This window comes from Indicator indicator, chromosome 25 (assembly GCF_027791375.1).
Source record: "Indicator indicator isolate 239-I01 chromosome 25, UM_Iind_1.1, whole genome shotgun sequence".
Taxonomy (NCBI): domain Eukaryota; kingdom Metazoa; phylum Chordata; class Aves; order Piciformes; family Indicatoridae; genus Indicator; species Indicator indicator.
This window is the reverse complement of record NC_072034.1, coordinates 6,716,589-6,740,192: the sequence shown is the minus strand read 5'-3', so window position 1 is coordinate 6,740,192 and position 23,604 is coordinate 6,716,589. Positions and strand designations below refer to the sequence as shown.

Genomic DNA, 23,604 nt, shown 5'->3' with positions numbered 1-23,604 from the left:
TGCTTTTATTTTTGCTACTTTGGAGAAGAGCAGGAAACTTGTCGTCTTCAGCATAGCGTGGCGGTTGTGCTGGGAGTGCATGGCGGAGATCAGCTCTTGGCAGACATGGGAAGGAAGAGGATAGCTTTCTGTCCAGGGCCCGTTTTGGGGCCAGGTTTGTACTGCCCAGTTCTTTTCAGTGCCACGTACCAATCAGAGTATTTCCGTGATCGGTAAGTGTTATAGTTATTAGACTCCAAACGCTCGAAAAAGAAACATTCTTCTGTTGCACATTTCTAAAAGGGAACAAGAAAAGCACTTTTTGAGACTGCACCAAAAATCAGTTCTTCAGATTCATGGGAGTAACATACTAAGAACATAAATTAGCAGTAGGTTTGGTTTTCAGAAATCCACGTTAAAAGTTACGTGTTTGAAGACAAATACAGTTACTAACACCTACAAGAGTGTTCTAGAGTTCATTTATTGCCTTTAACACAAGCCAAGCAGATTCCAGTTTGTCCTCACCATGTAAAAGTCTTTGTTCTGATCTGAAACTCAAACAATTCAATGAAGAACCCTGTCCCATGGGACTGACTGACTTCCAAGCACAGCAGTTTTGCAATGTCATCCTAGATTATCATTAATCAAAAAGAAAAGCAGGATGTAGGAGAACAGGGAGTATTTCCCCTGCCTTCCTCAAAGCAATCCTTTTATCATTAGATCAATAGTATGGCCTGGAGTTTTGACCATTGCTTATTCTTTCCAGTTTTGAGGTTACATGTTTCTAAAGCTCATTTAATTCTGTATTTATATCACCCTGAAACAGCAGCAAGCCTTTTTTAAAATTCACAACCTTTAAAATAATTTTAGGGAAACATCAGGCCTGGCAAAGAGTTCTATTCCACAGGGAGACCAGGCATACTCCACTAGTGCTTACAAGTGCATCTATGAAATTAGTCTGCTTTTGGAAGCAAGTCTTCAGCTACAAGCAATAAACCTGCCTTCATACCTACAGATTAAAGGGGGGGTTCATACAACAAGGGGTTTGTACTACATAGGTAAAAACATTCTTGGCCAAGGTTCCAAAGCTGAAATTGGCTGGAGGTGAGAGACCAAGGCAGGGAATTATTCTCATGTCTTTTTTTGATGCACTGCGTTTGATCACCATCAGACAGAACCACATGGTTCCTCTGTAAGAGGATGTACCAGCAGCTTCAGTGAGCTCTCATTCTGTAGGAAGAAAGTCATTATCTCTGTACGTGCAGATAGCTGCCTTTATCCCATGGCACATTCCCAGCAGTAGGACTCCTGTCCACAGACTGCACTGCTCTCTTAGCAGACACCGTGGTAAACCGGCCTGCAGAAGCTGTGCTGTAAGCAAGGGAAATTATTTTCTCAAATACCAAGATGGCAGAAGTTCAACGCTGCAGGAGCTTACCAGAGGGAGGGGACACCACCTTTTTAGATACACCATCTGTCAGGCTGTCAGCTCATTTAGTCAGAGAAGTTTTGGGAATGCCAGAGGAGACAAGCTACTCATTAAAAAGAAAGCATGTAAAATCTTGGAGAGGAGACAGGGAATGTGAGGCAATTCCCTAAGCAAGCAGGCTACTCATCATTACTATCTTCTGTTAATATTAATGAATATATAAAGTATCCAACTAGAACTGAAAAATGAGCTTGGAACAGCTTGACTTCATACAGTGCACATGGAAACATACAAGAGAAGAGTAACTCCTCTCATATGCCAAGTTTCTGTAACTAGAAGCCATTAAGTAATTCCAATGCAGTCTGGTTAAAGGGATCTGTCTCCAAACATATGTCTCTGAAAACAAGGGGTTTTCCTCCAACCATTTTCAGATACAAATCTTTGTTTCTCGGGAAAAGAAAAGCCAAACAGAGCTCCTCCTTTCTGTAACTCACTAATACTTGCACATCAAATGGCAGCCATCACATCAACCACTTTCACATGATTTGTATTTTAAATCATTGTTCCCAAGGTCAGTTCCAGCCATGTGAAGAGATGCATTAATCATCCCAAGCCACAGAGCCAAGCTTGAAATGAATTGAGGAAGCCTTAAGAGGGCACAGAAACCATGTAAAGGAGAGAAGCAGTTTTGGAACAAAACCACTTTAAGCAGAGTTTGGGCAAGCTCAGTACAATTGCCCCCACACTGGAAATTCTGGCAAAGAGTCCACTGCAGCAGGCTCACACCTCACCTTCACCTGCTGCCCAAAGCGGTGCCAAGGCAGCAGGTGTGGGGTGGGCTCTGGGGAAGTACTGGGTTGAGCACAGCCACTGAATGCCACAGCACCTGGCTCTATACACACACCTCCCGGGCAGCCCATACCCCCTTCAGGGATGGCCATGGAGCTGGTAAGGTAGATCAGATGCCGAACACTGGTGGGAACATCCACAAGGAAGCAAATGTCTTCCAGGGTGCCCATGGTGATTTTAAGCAGCCACTACAAGACTCCACATACAAGAAAAGGCATCTTGGACACAATCACAGCTCAAAGAGACACATAGGGGTTGTTTAGCCTTCCTCATGTTTCTTAGGTTTAAAATGTAACATAAATTAAACTCCTTAAATATGTTTTTCAGGCAATTTATGTATTATAAAAAAATAATCCAAAAAGGGTGAAAAAAGAAAAAGATAGTTGGGTTTTCTTTTTTTCTCTTTATCTTTTTTTTTGTTGTTGTTCCATTCATAAAGATGTTTCAAAAGGCACCAAGTGATTTGCTCTGGACACTTAAGTTCTTACTTCTCCAGAAAGCATAGGTGGTACCAGTGCTCTCCTACAGTACATTGCCAATACGAATGTTCTGACATAAAAGTGGAAGTTTAGGTGACAAATGGTAGTTCAGGCTTCATGAACTCTGTATTCTTCAACATCTGCCAAGGGTGACATTTCAGAAGCTGGACTGCTGTTCAGCAGGACTGGCATGTCAGCTACCATACTGAGCCTCAGTCCCTGGACACCAAGGGGCTTTTTCCTGTACTGATGTCTAGGCTTTATTCAGAGCAGTGATCTGGAAGCCAGTGCTCTCACAGCATATCATGAACTACCTGAACCCTCCAGCCCTTCATGAAAAGATAATGGAAGGGACAACACCTGAGGCAGTGGCAGGGAGTGAAGTGCCACTCAGTGCATTGTGTCCAGCCAAGCAAGACCCCATCCAGAACCAGTCTGAGCTGCTAAATAGAACACTGAGTGCAGGAGTTTTTAACATCAGCACTGCTGGTCTAGCCATGTTTGTTCAAGGGTCTGCCATCTGCCACTGCTTAAGTAACCAAACCATAGTGACCACTGAAAATCCTCACACTGATTCACCCAAGGCAGATTAACTGAGCCCCGGAGGCAGCAACTTCCTGCAACTAAGCTCTTCCTCCCTTATCTGCACTGCATGGCCAAATGCCACCCACTGATTTTTCATTGAAAACCACATCTGCCTGAGTATCAAATTAGGACAATTAACTCATTCTGACATTTTCAATTAGGAATAGGAATTAAAATTCCTGCAGTTTGCTCTTTCTCAAAACCAAACTCAGAGTGTTAACTTGTACCTACCACAGCAGATGGAGATTGACCTGAGAAAACAGATTAAGTACAGAAGGGCCAGGAAATGAAGGTTAATCACACAAATATTCCTGTACCACAATTTTAACCCATAGCATCAGGAGAGAAGAATTTCAAGTTAAGTCCTTCGGTGTGGCAAAACCAGCCTGGCCATAGTGAAAGCACAGAAGAAACAAAACAGGTTGCATCCTTAAATGACAAATGTCTTGAGAAATACAAAACTTAGCCAGAAGTGCAATCCTTCCTTTTATGGGAATTTTTAATCAATTTCTTCATGAAATGAAATAACCAAACACATTTCATTCCATCATTTGAAAGTATTTCGTAATTATTTGAAAATGGAAAGTCAAATTGAGCCTTATCAGAAGTGAAGTGTTTCACTTTTCCATTAGCAATCTGATGGAACAGATACATTTCTGCACAAATATCTGTAAATAAAATAGCATTTTCCGAGGGGACATACTGACTATCTGTGTTAACAACCATGTCCTCCAGTGACTGAACTGGTGAAGATGACCTCTTCCCCTTCTGAGTCTGTTAGCAAACAGCATAGAGCTGCTGAATCAAAAGCCGTATGTCACCCAGCTATCAAGGCAAGAAGCTGATCCCTGCACCACCACCTACAAAGCACCAGTGTAAGCAGTGATAAGCTGGCTATGCAGTAAGTCCTTTTGCAAAGCCCAACTCAGAACAAACCATGAAGACATGTCTCAACAAAGTAATTACAAGAACATCCAACTAGATGAAAACCAGGACTGAGTAAGACTGCAAAAGAAGATTTTTGACCATGTTGATATATTTATAAAACAAGGACAGTACACAAATTGATCCTTGATACTGAAAAGTAATAAAGAGAAACCAGATGTTAAAAAGGACAGAATAGCACTTGAGGGACTAGTGGATTAGAGAGCTAAATAGGTGTTGAGAAATTTAAGTTCCATAAGGTTTTAAGAGGAATAACCCCAAGGTTGCAGCAGATTGTAACTCGTGTGCACTTCTGAGATCACTTCACTGCAAAGACTTCCAGCATATGCTCTTTCAAAGCTCTCACTGAAATACAACGCTGCTCACACTGAAAAAGAAATGCTGGCAATTAAATACAGTTTCATGGATGTGTTTATAGGCAGAGAACAGGAGAGACACAACTGGCCACAAACTGCTGGAATTCATTCATCATGCAGAAATCCTCACGGAAAAACATGGCCTGCGCTGCAGAAAACGATAGTGGGATTGCAGACATAAGGCTGGATGAAGAACAAAATCTTAACAGGGAGCTTTCACCTACGAGCAGCAAGAATTAACTGTAGAAAACCGTGGTTGCAGTAAACATGATTTGAGAAATTCCCATTTCCAGAAACAAAGCAAAACAAAACCAATGTTTTATAAGTTGAAGTGAGAGGCACAAAGTGACCCAACTTCACGAGTAATTCCAAGCGGACTGCACACGCTCTCCAAGTGCATTGCCTTCCAAGAGCTGAGCAAAGTGCTGCACAGAGCTGGAAGGGAATCATGCTCTGCAACCAAAACCCATCCTGCAACAGCAGGTTGGAAATCCCAAGTATAAAAACACCTGGGTGCATACACACAGTGCAACACACTCATTTTTGACCATTCTCTGCTGCTCAGGGGAAGGAGGGCAATTTGAACATGAAGCCAAATGCCACCACACCAGCACCACAGGAAATTCCCAATTATCCTTCATTCAAGAATAGCACAGTGGACTGCTCCTCACATTTTCTTCAGCTGAGCTGTCACTCAACATCCGAGTAAATAACACCATAACTTGAAACAGGTTCTCTAGCAGTAGTCACTGGCAGCAACAAAATGTGCTTTCTGGAGCCAGAGGTGTGCAGTGCTGAGCAGCACAGCAGGGATCCCTGCTCCTGTAGAACTGCTGCAGTGTTTTGTTTGCCTTCAGACTAATTCCATTTCAGCAGAGGAAGAACTGAGGGGAGCCAGAAGGAATTTCTGCAGCTCTTAGCATGGATCTTTCATTAGCTACCATTCAGGATTAGGAATGCACTTTATTAACATTCATTACTGGGGAGGACTTGCAGGGAAGCTGAGCAGGGCTGTGTCCAAGATACCAAAGCATCAGGGATTACTTGAAACTGAAATTCTAGCAGGATGCCCCACAGTGGTACTTCACAAGTGCTGGAAGCTTGTCTGCACTGAAGGGTATGAATACGGATGAGAAATTTAGTGTCTGGCTTTAAAACACAGCAAAAATTAAGCTGATATCAATACCATTTGTGGAGTTTAAAAGTACCTTCTTTAGAGACTAGTTTGACATTTCATAACTTTTTATAACTATTTTAGCAGATTTTCAGAAATGTGTTTGACAGTTTTCTAGGTTGGAGCAAAAAAATCCACGTTTTTTACAAAGAAGAAAACGAGAAAACTATATATACTGATTACTAAGAAAATATTAACAACAAAAAATATAATTTAAAAAGGTTTTACTTCCTACTCAAAAACGGTCTTCATAAACACTTTATGTGGAAGTAAAAGAGGGAAAACTTTTGTGGGTATGAAAAAAGGGAGAGACTTCATTTTCCATGTGTTCCTGTAATTCCCTTCTACACACAATCTCTAGGATTCTTCTTGCTCAGACCATTCCAGTTAAATTTTTCAGCTCCTAGGTGAGGGCAGGCAGACTGATCCCTTGCCAGTTCATTGTTCAGTTAAGTGAAAGAAGCTGTGCAGAGCTGATGTCTCCCTGATAAATCCCACTCAGGGAAGTGATTCAGGTCCTGCTGGAGGAGAGGTGACTCAGTACAGAGTGAGGAGAGGCCCTACCAATGCAGACACAGAGATAAGGATTGAAAACTGCTGCTTACCAAAGCCAGCAATCTGCCATCCTCCTTCATAGCCAGAAAGCGGTTTGCACTCACACCTTTGATTGACACCACTCCTCTTTCTTCTGCTTGAAGCTGCAGTTTGACTGTGAACAAAAAAAAGAAGTCAATTTTCACAGCACAGTGATATTTCAGCACTTGACAGTGGCACTGTTTCAAACCTAACCCCTGATTTTCCCTCAGGTACAGACATCAGTAAGAGTTGCTCATCAACGCACTGATTTGGATACACAGCTGAAGCCACATTAATACAAATCTGCACTCTAAAGAACAAAAAATGGTTTCTTATGAACTGTGGATCTGTTGCCATTTCCCACAAAGGAAAAATACACCTCCCATAATTCACTAGCAACTCCAGACTTCCAAGGAATACATAAACTGCTGCAGTGGTTGAAAGTTGAGCGAAATGTTTCATTGCATCCCACAGTCAAGTGTCCAGTTTCAGCCCTCCCAAGTTATGAGGCCAATATCAGAGTTGTGAACAGCTTCCAAGATCTTTAGTACAACTCCTTGATGTCTGGAGAATGGTTTAGGTTGCAAGGGACCTTAAAGATCATCTAGCTCCAAATCCCTGCCATGGGCAGGGGATGCCTTCAACTAGATAGAACATGAAGAAGTCCTCTGGGAATGGGCTAGGGGAAACAGACTTTTGAGGTGTACTCAAGCATACTGCTCTCGTGACACATTTAACAAGAAACAGCTGTGGAAAATACCAGAAAAGTAAATTAATTACCACAGTATGGCTTTATTATGTTTTGTGAATTACTCAAGAAAAAAAAAAAAACAGCAACTCCTACAGTGTCATACCAGGCCATAAGTTCAGATTCTGTAAAAATAAACTTCTAGTGAAGGTTTTAAGGCCTGTAAAAATATTTGTATAGTTTGGAGAAGCCTGTGAAAACTGTTACTCTGTAAAAAGGAGAAAGAAAAAACAAAAAAGGAAAGAAAATTTTCCTGCAGAGCTTGAAAAGTATTGAAAGCCCCAAAACCAAAATGGGCTTCACTGGATTTTCCTCTCCAACTTGAAAAAAACATCAATAGATACAACCAGAGCCTCTAAGGTCTTCAGGCTTCAGGATTATTTTATGGCTTTATTAATGCAAGGTAAATATTTGCCACAGAGTTATGCTGATTTGGACGTGCCATGATATAAAACAGCCTTACTCAAAACACATTTTGGGCATTCATTCATGACCAGTAACAACAACTTTAGGCTCAGCTCAATGCAACTTTGTACTACTGGCTGTAAGAGAAACGTAACACTTGACAGTGATAGTCTGTAGGTTTTAGTAGCCTTTGGGTCATCCCAAGCAATGGGTCAGACACAGACCATCATTTCAGATCTACTCATGGTATTTGCTGTCAGTGTATTTGAACCGCAAGACCAAATCCATGAAAGTAAACTCATTAAGAACTTGTAATCCAAAAACGTAGCACAGACTGTTGTGAAACAGCTAACCAACAGAGGGCTAAAAAGGCAGATTTTCCCAGTTTTCTGTCAGTTCTTGGGGTGGACCCCCCCAACAGCATGGCAGTAAGTTATTTCACTGCTCACACTCACAGCATGACCCTTAGTTTGTGAGGATCACCAAGTGCAAGACATGGTCAATGTCTGCTGGCTTAGTGACAAGGGAAATCTCAGCACAGTGAGCAAACATCTTGAGGACTGAGGCAAAGTCATCACAGAGTCATGAAATAAAGAATAAAAGAAATCCCAATTATAACTTATGCAACCTTTATGCACTTAAAAGGACTCAATAAATTTACTATTACTACTTTCTTTTGTATCTCTTCATAGTAAGTCAAAGTATTCTCTTTTTCTGCCAAGTAAGAAGAAATGAAGTGCAAGACATACAAATTTAATTCCATGCCAGGATAGAAACTCTGAGGAAGGAGAATAAAGCTGTATCGGTGGGAAGATAAAGCTGTATATTTGTGAAGATCTCAAAAGGCTTAGAAAACACGAATGGAATAAAGTGAAGGCACCAAACTACAATGCAGAAGATGGATTTAAACCTTCCTCTGACACAAACTTCTAATATTGCAAGATCAAATATAAAAGTATCCTAATTAAAACTCTCCTCTGAGCCATTTCCTTCTTCCTGTATTCAGCACAATCACACACCTGTTACCTGAGCAAACGAATCATTCAGCAAAACCCAACTGATGGATGTAACAACAGGGTCCTTAATGCTGCACTAAGGAGTTTACCAGGAGAAGCCCTTTACAGCCTCTGACAAGCTGTACAGTTAGAAGCACAAAACCAGGTGTGGCACTGTAAGCTGGAAAGAGAACAAGCCACATAAAGACAAAATTCTCAAACCAAAAGCCAATTAAATCAGCAGGAATTTGCAGCCTGCAGGACAGAAGGCATTAGATTTATAATCAGAAGGTGAGTGTTTAAAAGCTACCTGGCTCACAGGAAATGCCTAAGGAAAGCTATACAATATCTGACCACGCACAATGAGCAAGTCTCTCCCTGCTCATCCTGTCCATGACATCACACTCTTCTTGGAACCAAGTCCTCCAGTTTCTCTGTGCCATAATAAACACGGAAGCAATGTACCGCTGGCTGTGCCATGGCCCTTCCTCAGGTAACTCACACACAGCAGCAGCACCACCATCCCTTGGGTAAGAACATAAGCCTCCAGTGTTCAGCACAGGAAAAGCATGAAATGTACAAATCAAAAATCTGTAATTACAGATCCAGAGATTTATTTTGTTTTCCCAGTCCTTGTGTTACAATAATGAGTTCTTCCTCAAGTCCTCCCCTCTTTCACGGGGTATATGGTCCGAACAGATCTACAAATTGCAGGCTAAGCTAGCCAGCACATTCAAGAGAGTTACAAATGGGCTTATTCCACAATTTGGAGAGCTTTTTCTGAGAATATGGAAGCTGACAAGTAGTGTTTAATAGTGTTGTAGTTGGCAAGATTTTGGATTTCTGCTATGAACTGGATCTTCCTCATCTTTTCTTAAAGACCTCAAAAAAGTGCAGTTTGGCTTATTCCAGTGGAGAGCAGACTTTTATGGACAAGTAGCACAAGATGTACAGAAAATACACTGGCAAAGGCAGAGTACAGAAAACGTGTGCATTTTCCACGAGTGCTTTTATTGCCCTGAGCACTAGAACTGAAAGTTATGTGTACAATGAAAGCTGAAGTCCTCTTACAGTTCCCCAACCCTGCAAAGGTTTTTCATGATCCACACCAAATAATATTGCACTAACTTAAATGATACCGAATGGCTTCATTGCTCTGCATTATGAAGGGTTTGGCCAAAACTCTCCTTCAAAACTGGTTTATTTAAAAGACTTTGGCAAAATCTAGTGGCTTAATACTTTAGAAAAAGAGAGCTACACGTTTTGGAAGCTCCTTCCTGCTGAGCTTGTACTGCCTTTGTCACACACTCCCAGCAGGACAGCTGCTGGCCTCCTGCATCCTGAGCCCCCTGCATGGGGCAGGCAGTGCAGGAAGCTGTGTGCTGTCTGTGCACTCACAGCAGCTGCTTTGGCTGAGATGTTCTGAGGCAGGAGCATACCACAGGGTCACTAAGAGAGAAAACAAAGGTCATAGTGGGGAAAGGAAGAGACAGACACCTGTTAGAAAAAAAGATACCAAAATGTAAAGAGCAAGCAGCAGTGAAAACGGCAGGATTAAGTGTGCAAGTACATGGGGCTGCTGCACTGGAGCATGAGGCAAATTCCCACACCTTAAGCGGGGGGAATTAGAGATGTATTACTCAAATGCATTCATAAAACCCTGGTTTCCTACTCCTCCATAAGGAAATGGGAAATGAGAACCCTAAAATAAAAATTAATGATGAGTTTTGGATACACTTAGGCTTTAACCATACCTGTATTTATTGTGTAAGCCATACTTCAACTACAACTTCCCTAGTAAAGATCCTTCTAGCCAGACAGCAGTTTAGGCTGAAACCATGGGTACTCAGCCACAGTCTCAGAATCACAAAAAACTAAGGTCAGAAGGACCCCATCTAGTCCAGCCCCCTGCTCAAGGGTCTCTACCAGTTCACAGTGAAAAACCTGCTGCCACATTTTCCCTACTGCAAGCCAAAGCAAAGCTCGTGAGGGTTCACCCATGTCTCCTGCAGTGACACCTCTTACTACTACAAGACTCAACCACAGTGCCCCACGCAAACACATGAGCAGAGGCTGTTTTCATGCTCTGCCACCAAAATACTACTCCCAGGGCAGGACAACACAACCTGGGTATCCACTTTCATTACCTTCACCTTTCCCTGCAGGACCCCCGACACCACCCTGAACACCCCAAGATGAGACACCAGCATCATTACGCTGCCCATCATCTGCACACACAGCTCTTCAGTGCTCTGCCCTTCACTTAGCCTTAAGGCAGCAGGGAGGAGAAGCCCTTTTCATGACTGTTCATCACTGTTAACACCCTGCAAGAACGTGATGGGAAATAAAACGTTCTACCAAAAGCACTGATCAGCCAATGCTACCAGAGATCTTTTGGAGTTTGTGACTCTCTCAACAGCAAATACGAACCTTACCCAGACACTACAACTAACAGAGTAGCCTGTGGACCCTGGAAAGAGAGGAGGAATCAAATAGTATTTCAAGTCCTGTTTTCACTGCTTTATTCGAACTACATACAGCTTCTTTATTCAAACTAACAAGTTCATTAGCAGCACACCTCTCACTCAGTTTACAAGGAAGAGTTTATGTAGCCCCTGAAAAGCCCCAGGCTGCACGTCCCTGGATCAATGACTAGTGTTACTACAGGCTCTGCTGTGGAAAAGCTAAAGCCCAGCCAAAGGCTCAGGGCCCAACTCCAACATATTTGCAGAGGCCCCGTAAGGAAACTCCTTCCATGAGGCCCCCAAATGGCACTGTGCTGAGACTATTGCGCCAGCTCCCCATCACCTCCATGCCCACAGCAAAGAACAAAGCAGCAACTATTTTGTAAACTCATTGCTACAGAGGTGGATCATTTCTGGAAGGATTAGGTCCCAGAAATGCAAGGAAGTTCACAAAAGAAGGGAAATCAGCACAATGCTGTGTTTGCTAAATGCAACACCCTACGGCCTGATTCCCGTTCCCGCCTAGTCTAGGGCTGCAGTTGGCTGATTCCTTCACGCCTGGGGGCAATGTCTATTCCCAGCCAGGTGTCCAAGCAAGACACAGAGTTGGGTGTGCTTGCTCCACACCTAACATCATAAACCCTCCCAAACCCAAGGGCTGGCCCATCAAAGACACACGTGTGCGCACACACACATTAATACCCCCATTTTAGCCTCTTGGCATTTCTAGAGCCAAAGCTGCCTGCTAGGTCAGTTCCAAACCCCAGCCTATGAGCTGGTGATGCCTACTAGAACTTATCTCTAGGAATTACAACTATCTTTATCTCACTCTCTCCCACATCTAGTCTCTGATGCTTTTTGATATGTCTTTCTCAAAGCCATATTAAGCATATTAACATCTTCCACTAACTGATAAGCTTTGTGTTGATGTACAGAGCATCCCCAGGCTTGTAACTGCAAATGCAAAACCTGCTCTTTGCTCACTTTCGCATGCTCATCAGGAAACAACCGTGCTGCTTCAGAGCTGCTGAAGCACACACTGCCTGAAACCTGCATCACATGTGGGGGGAAAAGGAGAAAGGCTTGAGAAACAGCAAGCAAACCATAGCAGAAGAGGTGGTCTTTTAATAAACAAACCCCACAGAACTGCAACAAAAACAATCAAGCAAATGAAGTGTCACACTGAGAAACAGTGAGTCATGCTCCCATACAAAGGCTTATTTCTTTGCTCTTGCATGACAACATTCTAAGTGTATCTTTTTCCTTTTTGCCAGCCAGAGGCATAAAACCACTCACAGACAGACTTAAGGTCTTTAAAATGTAAACATCTACAACAAAAATACACACTTCAGAAACACGAACACTTGCAAAAGTTCCGGTTACACTTAGGAGTAAGTCCAAGGCTCTAAGCAGAACAGTAACTTGTGTAACTGTTTAAGTATCAACCCACTAAGTAACTCTACCAGCTCTAATGTGGACAGTCACTGGCTTGAAGAGTTTTCATCTTTTTAAGTAGTATAAATACTGAAGACAAGTAAAATTATTTCCCTGTTCTCCATCTATTCTCATTTGTATCTTGACCTCAATTCCCACAAATACCTAGCTCCACCAAACGTAATGCCTAGCACACTGGGAATCCTGCCTGGGAAATACCAGCTACCAAATACGCAGCATCTCCCTGTAGATTTCACATAAAGCACAGTAAATTAAACCTGCAGAAGAAAAATGTCAGAATAATGTGCCATACATGTACAATTAGACTTTTCCCTTCCACATAGCCTGCAAAAACTGGTTGATTGAACCCCAAGAAGTCCTTTTACAGTTAGGCGTGTGAGAGTTTCTGTATCCTGCTTACAAAGCACAGCTCCAGTGTTTTGTGCTGCTGAGTAAAGTGAACAGTGATTGCTTGGCATTATTTAAGGATTCCAAACACCAGCATCGTCTAAACCTCCTGCAGGTGAGCTCACTGCATCATTTGAAGTCAAAAGGGCAGAACCAAGCAGCAAAAAATGACCAACTTCACCAGAGGAGAACTTCATTCATTACTGGGTACAGGTAGTGCAGCCTAGTCTTCAAGTTATCCATACTTTTACCCCAAATTCTTGATAACAAAAACAATGAACTCATGATCTCATGTGGCTTTTAGGCCTTTTCCCAAAGGGCTTCTCTTAACAAGGCTAAGGTAATCCATCACCATTCTTTCAACTGCTTTCACTCCATTTAGCACTCACTAAAGTAAATAACAGAATAACCACTTTCAGCTGTTCACCTTTACAACAAAGCTGGTGCAGCTGTTTAACCAACATCAGGATGTCACTGATTTACATCTGCAGATGCAGAACTTGCAGAGTTTCAGCTCTATGTTTACTGTTTATTCACTAATCTCTTCATTACTATGACCTGGTTTTCACTTGCAGCAAAACAAACACATAGAAAGAGGTGCAACCTGAGACAAACCCAAGACCATCACTTCAGAAGACAGAGGTGAAGTGTATCGTTTTAAAAAGTTATTTTTAGTGCTCCTTCTTCCTGTACAACTCACACAACTGTTCAGCCGTACACAGTGGTTTAGGGCTGTAACTTGATGTCAGAGCAGCAACAGACTCAATGAGATCAAAAGGCTTCTAGAGCAGTGGCGAGAAAGTGCCAGCCCACAGGCTTTAGTAAGTTTTGATGTCACAGTTGGAAAGGAAAAGCAGGATTTTAGAAATACCAAGAAGAATCAGCAAATAGCATTAAGAGAGGCTGAAGAACAGTGGTGAAGGAGGAACTGTGCTAAGCACTCAGAGTGCCAGGGAGATGGCATAGCAGACATGAGTCAGGGGAAATAAGAACTGCTCCTTATCAGCTTATTATGAATAAAGCTGCCCTGTAAAGGTGATTGCTCTTCATCTGGCCAAAAGGTTAAGAGACAGCCAGTCTGCTGGTTTTGCATTTCCCACATCTCCAATACCAGTGAAGTCTTTAATAAATACTTTTGCAGAAGTCAATACAAAAGGCAACCATGACCCATGCACATGGCACACAGTATTCCACTGCTGCCTGTCCACCTCAGTTACTACAAGGACATCACAAAGACAACATTAAGTGTGGAGACTTACTTCATCCTCCATCTATCCTATTCCCTTCCATCAAACTGTGCAGTCACCCTATGCTGCCATTTAAATATGCATCCACAGGGAACAGCACATGCTGTAGTGAAGAACAACAGCTATCAATCACCACTGACCCTGAAGAGCAGTGAACCAGAGTCTTCACAAGAAGGTTCTCATTTGCTTTTGAATGCAGCCTTGCATCAGATTAAGGGGTTGTTCTCTGTATGGAATCAAACTCCCCAACACCCAAAAATAAACTGCACAGTTCATTTCGAGACTTCCCTTGAGGTATCTGGGTTGTTGTCACTTCCCCAGCTTCCAGCTCTGCAAATAAAAATCCCCTGCATACCCTGAATACCTTCAAACTATATTAAGAAGGGATGTGAACGCTTGCTTGACAACAAAAGAGAGACTTCAGAATCTGCAGCTTGGAAGAACCAGACTATTACTAGTACTTACTGTGCTGGTTTAAATCTCCAAACTGCTCCAGACTTCACTTCAAGAACATGTTCTCAAAGCATGCCATGGCTACAGGCACCAGAAATTGCACTGTCTTGCCTTGCACCACACCAAATCAGCAGGCAGGCCAGACATCTCTCACTCCTAACAGCATTTTCTCCAAAGATAACATCTCAAAAACAAACCTCATCCATCTTACAAGAGTTTGATTGCTGAAATTCAGCCTTGTTTTGAGACACTTTGCTCTGCTCCTCAGTATCACATAGTAACACCTCAGTCACTGGTACTAGGTTTACACGCCTTGCTTCTTGAAGCAGCAGATGAAGCAGAAATTTGGGACTGAAATATATTGAAACTGGCAACATAGGATAGTTCTGCAGAGCTCTCCACCTCTGAAGAATTGCTGCATTTCTGAGGACATTGTAGGTGTTTTTCCTCAGTTCTCCTGAATGAACGTTACTGTCAGTAAAACATCCGCAGTGACTCAAACACCCTAAAAACCACAAAACGAATCCTTCATATTTACACATTCCAAGGCAGGCCAGATGCATGTTTAACTGTTCATCCCAGTTGCTCCAGGTCAACTGGAGAAAGGCAATGAACTGAATTCATACACTGAATCCCAGAAACTGCTCTGCCTAATGAGTCTGTGCAGCAGGATGCCCTAGATGACATCTAAACACAGGTAAGTAGCCTCTCCCCACACACCCTTTATACAACCCTCATTGGCTGCTTCTCCATGCTAAATAATGCTCTCATTATTGAACCCATCTCTGCTGCTGCAGGCATCAACAGCACCTAGTGGAGTATTACACAAAAAAAAGCTCTACAGAAGTCTCAGTCTGGTCTGGGACTGTATGAACCCTCATTGTAATAAGGTCCTAGAATTACTATTCCAACCTCTATATGTATCTTGGCCTGCATTTTAGCACTTGAGATTTGTTCCCAGAAGCCAGAAACACCAAGAAAAGACACAGTCTGTCAAAAAACAGAGTACCAGCCCCAAGAGGTGACAGAGACACTTCCCAAAAAAGGCATACCAAGCACAGCCCAAGATGCTGTGATACCCATGCACGAGTATGCCCACCACAGAATGGCAGCAGAATGTGTCTAACAGAACACATCAGCCCAGTAACAGTTTGCAGACAGACACCAGGCATCATGGGTCAGCCTGAGAATAGAAAGGAAAGATCCAAGAAATAGGTTGCAAATCTTTTCCAGCTGTATCACTGTCACTATGTATCCTTGCTTTTACAAAACAAAACCACCACGCAGCATTTCATAGCTGAAAGCATCAGGATTTGGAGCAGCACCTTCCACCTGCAGGCCAAGATTCTAATGATTGCTCATTGAAGAGATTTGCTCCAGACTCATCACAAGCGAAGGGGCAAGCTGGCAAGCTCCACAAAACAAGAATACAGTTTCACCATAGTGCCACTAAATATGGCTATGGAGTCTACTTCCTACTTTATCCTCTTCTAGTACTCTTAATATCTTTCTCCTTTGAATCACTGGAGCAATGTGGTTTTCAAGCTCTAAAAGTCAAATATGAGTGAATGGTTCACACAGAATCACTCAACCAGAAGTGCACCACAACAGCTTGGGCAAGACTACCTCCACCCAACTTTGCAGACATCATCTCATTTATGCTCTCGGACGATCGTATCAGGCACAGGTCAAAATTTGTCCCTACCCTGAACAAACAAAAAACAACACAAGATAATAATCCTGAAATGCCACCAGATTCCAGTCACCCTTTAGATATTTTTACTGAGCAGTTAGGAGACAACAGAAGGGGCAGAGGGGAACTCAAGTTTACCTTAACACTGTCACAAACCACCCTACTGAAAATGACAAACGAGGAGAGAGTTGCTTTGTTTTGAAACACATGCCCTTAAAACAGCTACTAATAAAAGGAAAGGCTAGGCAGGTTCCATCTAATTTCAAACCATTGCCCCCTCATCCTCTCACTGCAGGCCTTTTTAAGCAGTCCCTCTGCAGCCCCCTTCAGGTACTGGAAGGCTGCTATTAGGTCCTCCCTGGAGGCTTCTCATTTCCAGGCTGAAAAACCCCGTATCTTATCACCTGTTTTGTTTTCACCAGGTTACTGCACTAAACATGCTGCCACCAAGAGTCAAGAAGCTCTCTTGTTCCTAGGGTTATTAACCAGATCCATGCAATGCTTTCCTACAACAGACGGCCAGTGATAATGCTCCCAAGAGTGCTAAAACCCAAAACAATCAAAATACCCATTTCAGTCTTCTCTTGTTCACACCTGAAGTTACAGATGGATTCAAGGATTTAGTTCAAACTGCTTGAACGAATGAGAAAGTATTAGAAAAATAATTTTCTGGGGAATAAAAAAAGAAGAAAAACATTTTAAAAATATTAAGCCTGGAGAAAAGCTTTCAAAGAAAACCTTGTTACAAATCTATCACTCCAGTGTGTTAACAACTTTTAGTATTTACTCACTAGTTTCTATGAAACTGCTTTCCATGTATGTCATTCAGGGGAGCTGGGAAATGCTTACAGAAACAAGACAGCACCAAAAAAAAATTAGGATTCAAAATTCAGGATGAGACATTCATTAAAGGGCAATTAAACAGAATTCTGTCATAAAAACTGCACTGGACCTGATCCCCTTCCTTTTAGAAAATATAATAGGTGTGGAAAACACAATTCTGTAGAAACTGAGCACAAGAAGTGGGTGGTTTTCCAGGGTTTAACTTCAACCATCTTTTGACATGATTGTCTGTTAATTCTACTGCCAAAACCAGGGCTACACCTCTCCTTGCCCATTCTACTGCCTGTGCACTTGGCATGTCTCTTGCTTTTATTACAGAATACAGAATCTGAACCTACTCTTATTACAGAAGATGGATCTGAACAACTTTTAAAACTCTTTAGTGATATATCAACTTTTTATATATATTATCTATATAACTTTGAAAAAAAAAAAAAAAGGGGGAGAAAAGCCCAAACCCAGAGGTCTTTAACAAACTGCGATTTAGTGTGTTCATCTAGCACATCAAAAGAAACTGTATCTTAAAAGAAGCATTACTATCAGTTCACCTTCTGTGAAATGTTTTAAAACATACTTCTACCACAGGGTAAACTTTTTCTTAGAACCATCTACACAACTTTAACAGCCAAATAAATATCATTAGCAGCCCCCAATCTCCGTTTCTCAAGGAGCAATTCAGGACTAGGCAGCTCCACTTTATCAAGATGTCAAATGTCCTGGAGTCTTCACCATAAGCTTCAATGTACCCACTTAAAGGAGGTCATCAAGACAACTTTTACAAGGATCTGCATTTATGTGACTATCTCCACAATTTCACTGTATACTGTCAAAGTCAAACTATGATACGTTGTCTGAATTTGTCTTCTTCATTTAGCTATGGCTGTGCAGCATCCAAGCAGGAGTTGGACTATTTGTTCTGTGAACAAGAATATGTAAATACCTACAAGGGTTCCTCATTTCTAAAGCCTGGAAGAAGATTTAAGGGCTAAATTCTGCCCTCTAGTGTGCCTGTGGATGGTGGTGCCCTGGGAACCTTCCACACTTCTAAGAGCCCTCTCAAAACAGCTGAGAGAGACAGGACAGTTCACTGCCCACTGGAGACATCTTTTATTTGCCTTATTCCATCTTTAGAGTGTACCTGCTTCTCAATCACACACCTTTGGGGTGGGTGAGACTCACTAAATTCTGGGTAAGAGGACACAAGAAGGCAGGAGAGAGCACCCTCCCTCTGAACAGCACCATCCCTCAGCATACCTACTTAACACAGGCAATTTATTTATTCATTTAATTAACATACCCTGCAGGACCACGCAGAAAGCAGTATGATGGTATTCCTGTGACACAGCAAGAAGAAGAAACAAAGGAAGCATATTCTCAACCTTTTTCCATGGTGGCTGCCTGTTACCTCATTCCCTAAACCCAGCTACATCCAAGAGCCGGGAGGAATTTCTGCAATGACTGTGTCACAAAGCATTGGTATTTGGCACACCAGTTAAGGTCTGAGCAATAGAGCAGAAATAATGCAAAAAGAGTCTGTTTGCAGACGGACTTGGGCAGAAGCAAGATATTCAGATATTTAGGGCCAAGTTTTAAATTGGAGAAAAACAAACAAACAAAAAACCACCTCAGTCTCATCTGGTGCTAAGACTTGGAACAGGACATCTTGTCAGCAGCTCTGGCCACGTCTGTGGGACACCAAAACGTGAGAAGAGTTTTGTGACTCTCTGATAACTTACATACCTACAAACAACTAAGCACCAAGCACTGAACCTTCACGCTAAAACACTCGGTGACATGTGCTCAGCTTTTTTTTCTAAGGATGGCAGTCTTCTTCCATTCACCCAGTGATCAGATTCCTATCTTCTTGACTAAGCTGGCACCACTCTAGGAGTCTGCACATAGGGCTCCATGGTCTTTCCAAAACATGTACACTGTAACCATTTAAAGGTTGTCTGTGACACAAGTGAAAACCACAACATTAACAACTACCTATGAAAGGAACTTTCTTCAGAAGGAATTTTCCTGGCCCAGTATTAGCTGAGCTATTTTACATTTCCTTGAGGTATTTGTGGAAGACTAACTAGCTACTGAGCAGGAACTGATTCAGACAGCTAGAAGGTTGATAAAAGCTCAGGCTGGAGCCTTGTCACCTCATTAACAAGCGGACAAGAACGGATCCGGCTTCCTTGGTTTATGTTCACCATGAAATAAAGCTGCTTGAGAAATTATGGAAATCCATAAATGCCAACCATTCCTCAGAGAGGAAAAGTGCAAAGGGAACCAACTATGCTATTAGGCATTTTCTAGAATGCATGGAGAAGTGATCCCTTTCCATTCCCCTCACTTCTCCCCTTCACCCGCGCCATGGCCTCTTCGAGGAAAACACCTCTGGAGAGTTTCTAAAAGCCTCTCCAAAAAGACTGCATTCTAAGCATGTTTTCCAGGGCATAAATCAAAAGCTGTTCAACGACAACAAGAGACAGAAACGGGTTTTGTTTTGCTTTAACCAACAAAACTCTAAGCGCCTTCTGTTTCTTGTTTGTCTGAAATGTACCTCTGCAAGGGGAGAAACACCCAATAGAAGTCCCCAGGGTGTGTCCAGAGGGGCACTTCACTGAAGTCACTGCACAACACACATCAGATGTGGCAATATTAGCCACGTAAGACATATTGTCTTGTTTTTAGTTGTCTGAATCATATGATTCCAATCCCCCAGTGCACAGTACATCACCTTCCATTCCCAATTTCACTAATGACACAACTATGAATAAAGCAAGGTGAACGGGCTGACTGTAAAACAGTCAAAACTCAGTGCCATGACATAAAACAGGCTGGATGCTTCAAACAAGGCATCCCTTAGTACTAGAGGCAGAAGGGGGGGCTGCAAAAAAAGGTTATGGATCACGGAAATTTGTTTACAGTATTAAGACTGTGGTCTGAAACATAAAGGGGTAGTCATTTGCCTTCTAAAATAAGAACTTCCTTTAAAAGTAAAAATGAGGATGTGCTAATCAAATACTATTTTGTATGATTAATTCATAAGAATAGCAGCTACCACAAGAATCTTTCCTAACTGCCCTTTAATTAGTTTCCTAAACCAAATTCTCTGCTGCCATTATACTCCTTTACTCAAAACCAGCTTTACAAAACCTTCTCCTTAACAAAGAAATTACAATGAGTAATTTGAGGTGCATATTTTCCTCGTTAATTTTAAAAGTCTTCTCACGTTAACCAAGTTTTATTGCCATCTGCCATGCCAACGTGACCTGCCAGGCATAGCACAAGATTTCACAGGGACTTCCAGCGAGCAGCATTCACCAGGTCAGAGTTCAGCATGGTGCAGATTCGTATCCAATGACGTACTTACAACAAAGATGCTAACTGAGGCTGTAACACTGCAGCAATGTGCCTTGCTGACACTTCAAGCACTGATTTCCCTTCTTCTCAGAAGTAAAGTTCTTCCAAGAGTAAAATAAAAAAAAAAGGGGGGGAGGAAGGAAGGACGGGGGAAAAAATACAAATACAAAACAAAACAAACAACAAGCTGCCTGACAGAGGAAAAAAAGGAGAGTGTGACAGGAGGGGACAAGGGAGCAGCTCAGGCACAGTGGCACTCCTGTGCCTCAGTGCACTTGTTGGAAGTTAATCCCATCAGCCCTTCTACATGCAAATTGCTTTTTACAGGGGTTTTCTGCAGATGGCCAGAGAGCGACAAGGGGATGGGTACCTGTGAGATCCCCAGCAGCTGACTTTCTGTACTACAGGGCAGAGGCCATGTCTGCCATTCTTAATTCAGGTTTTCCTCTACCTGTTGCTACCATTCACTCAAGAGGAAAAAAGGAAGGAAAGAGAGAGGCTTTGGAGAGCCAAATGCTAAGGAAAAGGGAAAGCACACTGGTGATCACTGCAGGGAAGGAAATACACAGGGACAAAATGGGGAGCCAGAAAGAAATGACAGCAAAAAATAAAACTATAGAGGAAAAGAGACAAACCTGAAAGGAAAAGAGTAAGGCAGCACCACCAGCCCCAGATAAGATTTTCAAATATAGTTCACTACTAGTAAAGCAGCATGAAAAATCAGTTAATAAATTCCTAGCATTGATAAGGCTTAATAGGAAGAGAAACCGCACACTGGGCAGACTCAAGAACATCAAACTAGCACTACTTTTCCTGGCAGAATAATGATAAAAAGGCAGGAGAGGGAAGAGATGATTATGTGGGAGCTCTATGATGAAAAAGAGAAGGATGAGTGCCGCCACCACCACACAAGATAGGCTCAGCCCAGCCAGGTAAGCACAGCAAACACCGCTGCAAGCATTTCCCACAACAGCTGAGCACTGAGTGAGGCAGAACCAGCCGCCATGGCCATGTCTGGAGAGCCAGCTTCAGCCTTCCACGTCCTCAACTCAGCTTCACCTCCCTCCACAACAGCTCTCCAGCATATTTTCATAGCCACTTCTAGGGGTCAAATGGCATATTTGAAGAACTAATGAGATTTATTTCCTGTAATAATTCCCAAATTTCCCAGATCTAAAAGGCTAAAGCAAGCTGAACATACTACTGCACGTTTTCCAGCACACACTTGACCCTGCACAACGAACTGCTACATGTAAAAACCAAACCCCCTGTCTGTACGCTAAATTAACGCTTTGCTTTAGGCATCAACATTTGAAAAGTCCTGATACAATAATTTACTGTTCTGTATTCGGCAACGAATATATTGTGTTCCTACTTGCACAACACCAGCTACACTTCCCCTTAAACCAGTATCTGGGAAAGAGGGAAATGCAAATGCGTAGGATCAAGCCTGAAAGACTCCTACCACTTTTCCTGGTAAAACAAGTTGGCCTCATAAGGAATGCTCACTTCCCCCATATATACTATTCCACACATATCTTCAGTTGATCACATCTACAGTATTTCTACCAAAGAATTACAAAACAGAACAGCCTCAAACTGAAGCTCAACTCATACTGTTACTCAGGAACACCCTGTTTCAGTACCGCTTTAAAAGTACCAGAATAGCAAAAAGCTTTAGCAACTGGTGAACATCTGAAATGGAAAGCAGTATTAAGAACCTTTGGTCTGTCTCCTCACTTCCCTCTGCCTCCTCTTCATCCTCTAACATTAGATCCATCTGTGAATCGCCCTGAGCACAGGTGCAAAGCATATCAAGAATCACAGTAAGCCATTTCACCTGCTCTTTATGCCAAGCACCTGCAGGCAGGCCACTGTCTGGACCACGTGCACACATTATACAATAGCAGATCTCCTCAAACCAGGAATTGCATGGAGACCATCTACTTATCAGACAGCTTGGCAACATCTTATACTGGCTTTGAAGGCAAAACTCCACAGGCATTTAAAAACCTTGCTGCTAACCCCACAGAAACTCCATACTGAATACCTTCAAATCATTCTAAGATCTGCAAAAAGCCATTTTGTTCTTGGGACACAGAAAACCCTGTGTTTGTAACAGCAACCTGCTCCTGGAGAGCCTGCCTGTCACAGAGCAGGCACCGGGCACCACCACAGATGTCTCCTAAGACCACACCAACCACTCAACCCACAGCTGTGTGCCTAGCTTGGGAACCTCTTCCTCTCTCCAAAGATGAGGTATCAGGGAGCAAACTGCTCCCATATGATTCTGCTGGAATCCATAGCTTTTATATGTACATTATGCATCCTTAATTAAGTGTAAAAAAACCCAACAAAATAGAATATTCAACATTTTAAACCAAATCGGTGTTTTGACAGTGCTTTGTAACAAACCCTGCTTCCTTGAACCAAACAAGAACTGTGCTCCTCGGAGTACCTGCATGCTAAGAGCACTCATTCGTGAGTACTTACCAACACTGGGAAATAAAAAACAACCTTCTTTCTACCGTTATACACCTCGAGTATTCACCACAGCCGTGTGAAGCAGTCGGTCCTACTACAGCCACTTAAGAGCTATGCAAACGAGCTCGAACACCTTCAAGCACGTAGACCCCGAGACTTTGGCCTGCAGCAGGCTGAATGAGGAGACGCCCACAGGAGTTTGCAGCAGGTTGAATGAGAAGACGCCCACAGGAGTTTGCACCGGGACAGCCACAGGTGCCGGCGCGGTACCTAGCAGCGTGTGCACACGCATAAGCCACACATCTGCATATACACATGTTTAATCACACACGAACATATGCACATTTACGCCGCTTTCTGAGGGAAGCCCTAAGCTAGAGCTGGGCGGGAGAACAGGGGAGGCGCCGGCCCCTGTCGGAGAGGCTGCCCGGCGCAGCCCGGCGGGATACTCACTATGGGGATCGCTCTTCTCCCGGACGCCATCCACCCTGCCGTCGGGGTTGATGCGCAGGAAGAAGCCGCCATTCTTGCAGTAGAGCCGCTTGGGGTCCTTGAAGTGCCCGGGGGGGAAAGCTCCGCTGGCCCCATCGTCGGGCAGCGTTGTGATGCTCCCCGCCGCCGTCGCCATGCGCCGAGCCGCGGCGGCGCCCCGCCGGCCCGGGACCCCGCCGCCGCCTCTCGCCGCCAGCCCCGGGCGGCC

The 23,604-nt window shown here is 43.0% G+C and overlaps 1 protein-coding gene across 1 annotated transcript; it reads right to left on the bottom strand.

Moving 5' to 3' along the window:
* Window positions 1-51: 51 nt before the first annotated feature.
* FGF2 (fibroblast growth factor 2) lies at window positions 52-23,532 on the bottom strand. The gene is made up of 3 exons (XM_054392225.1): window positions 23,358-23,532; window positions 6,402-6,505; window positions 52-275 (listed from the first exon to the last, which is right to left on the bottom strand). Exons 1-3 carry the CDS (start codon window positions 23,530-23,532, stop codon window positions 90-92), a joined length of 465 nt encoding a protein of 154 aa, XP_054248200.1. The 3' UTR covers window positions 52-89.
* Window positions 23,533-23,604: the final 72 nt, after the last annotated feature.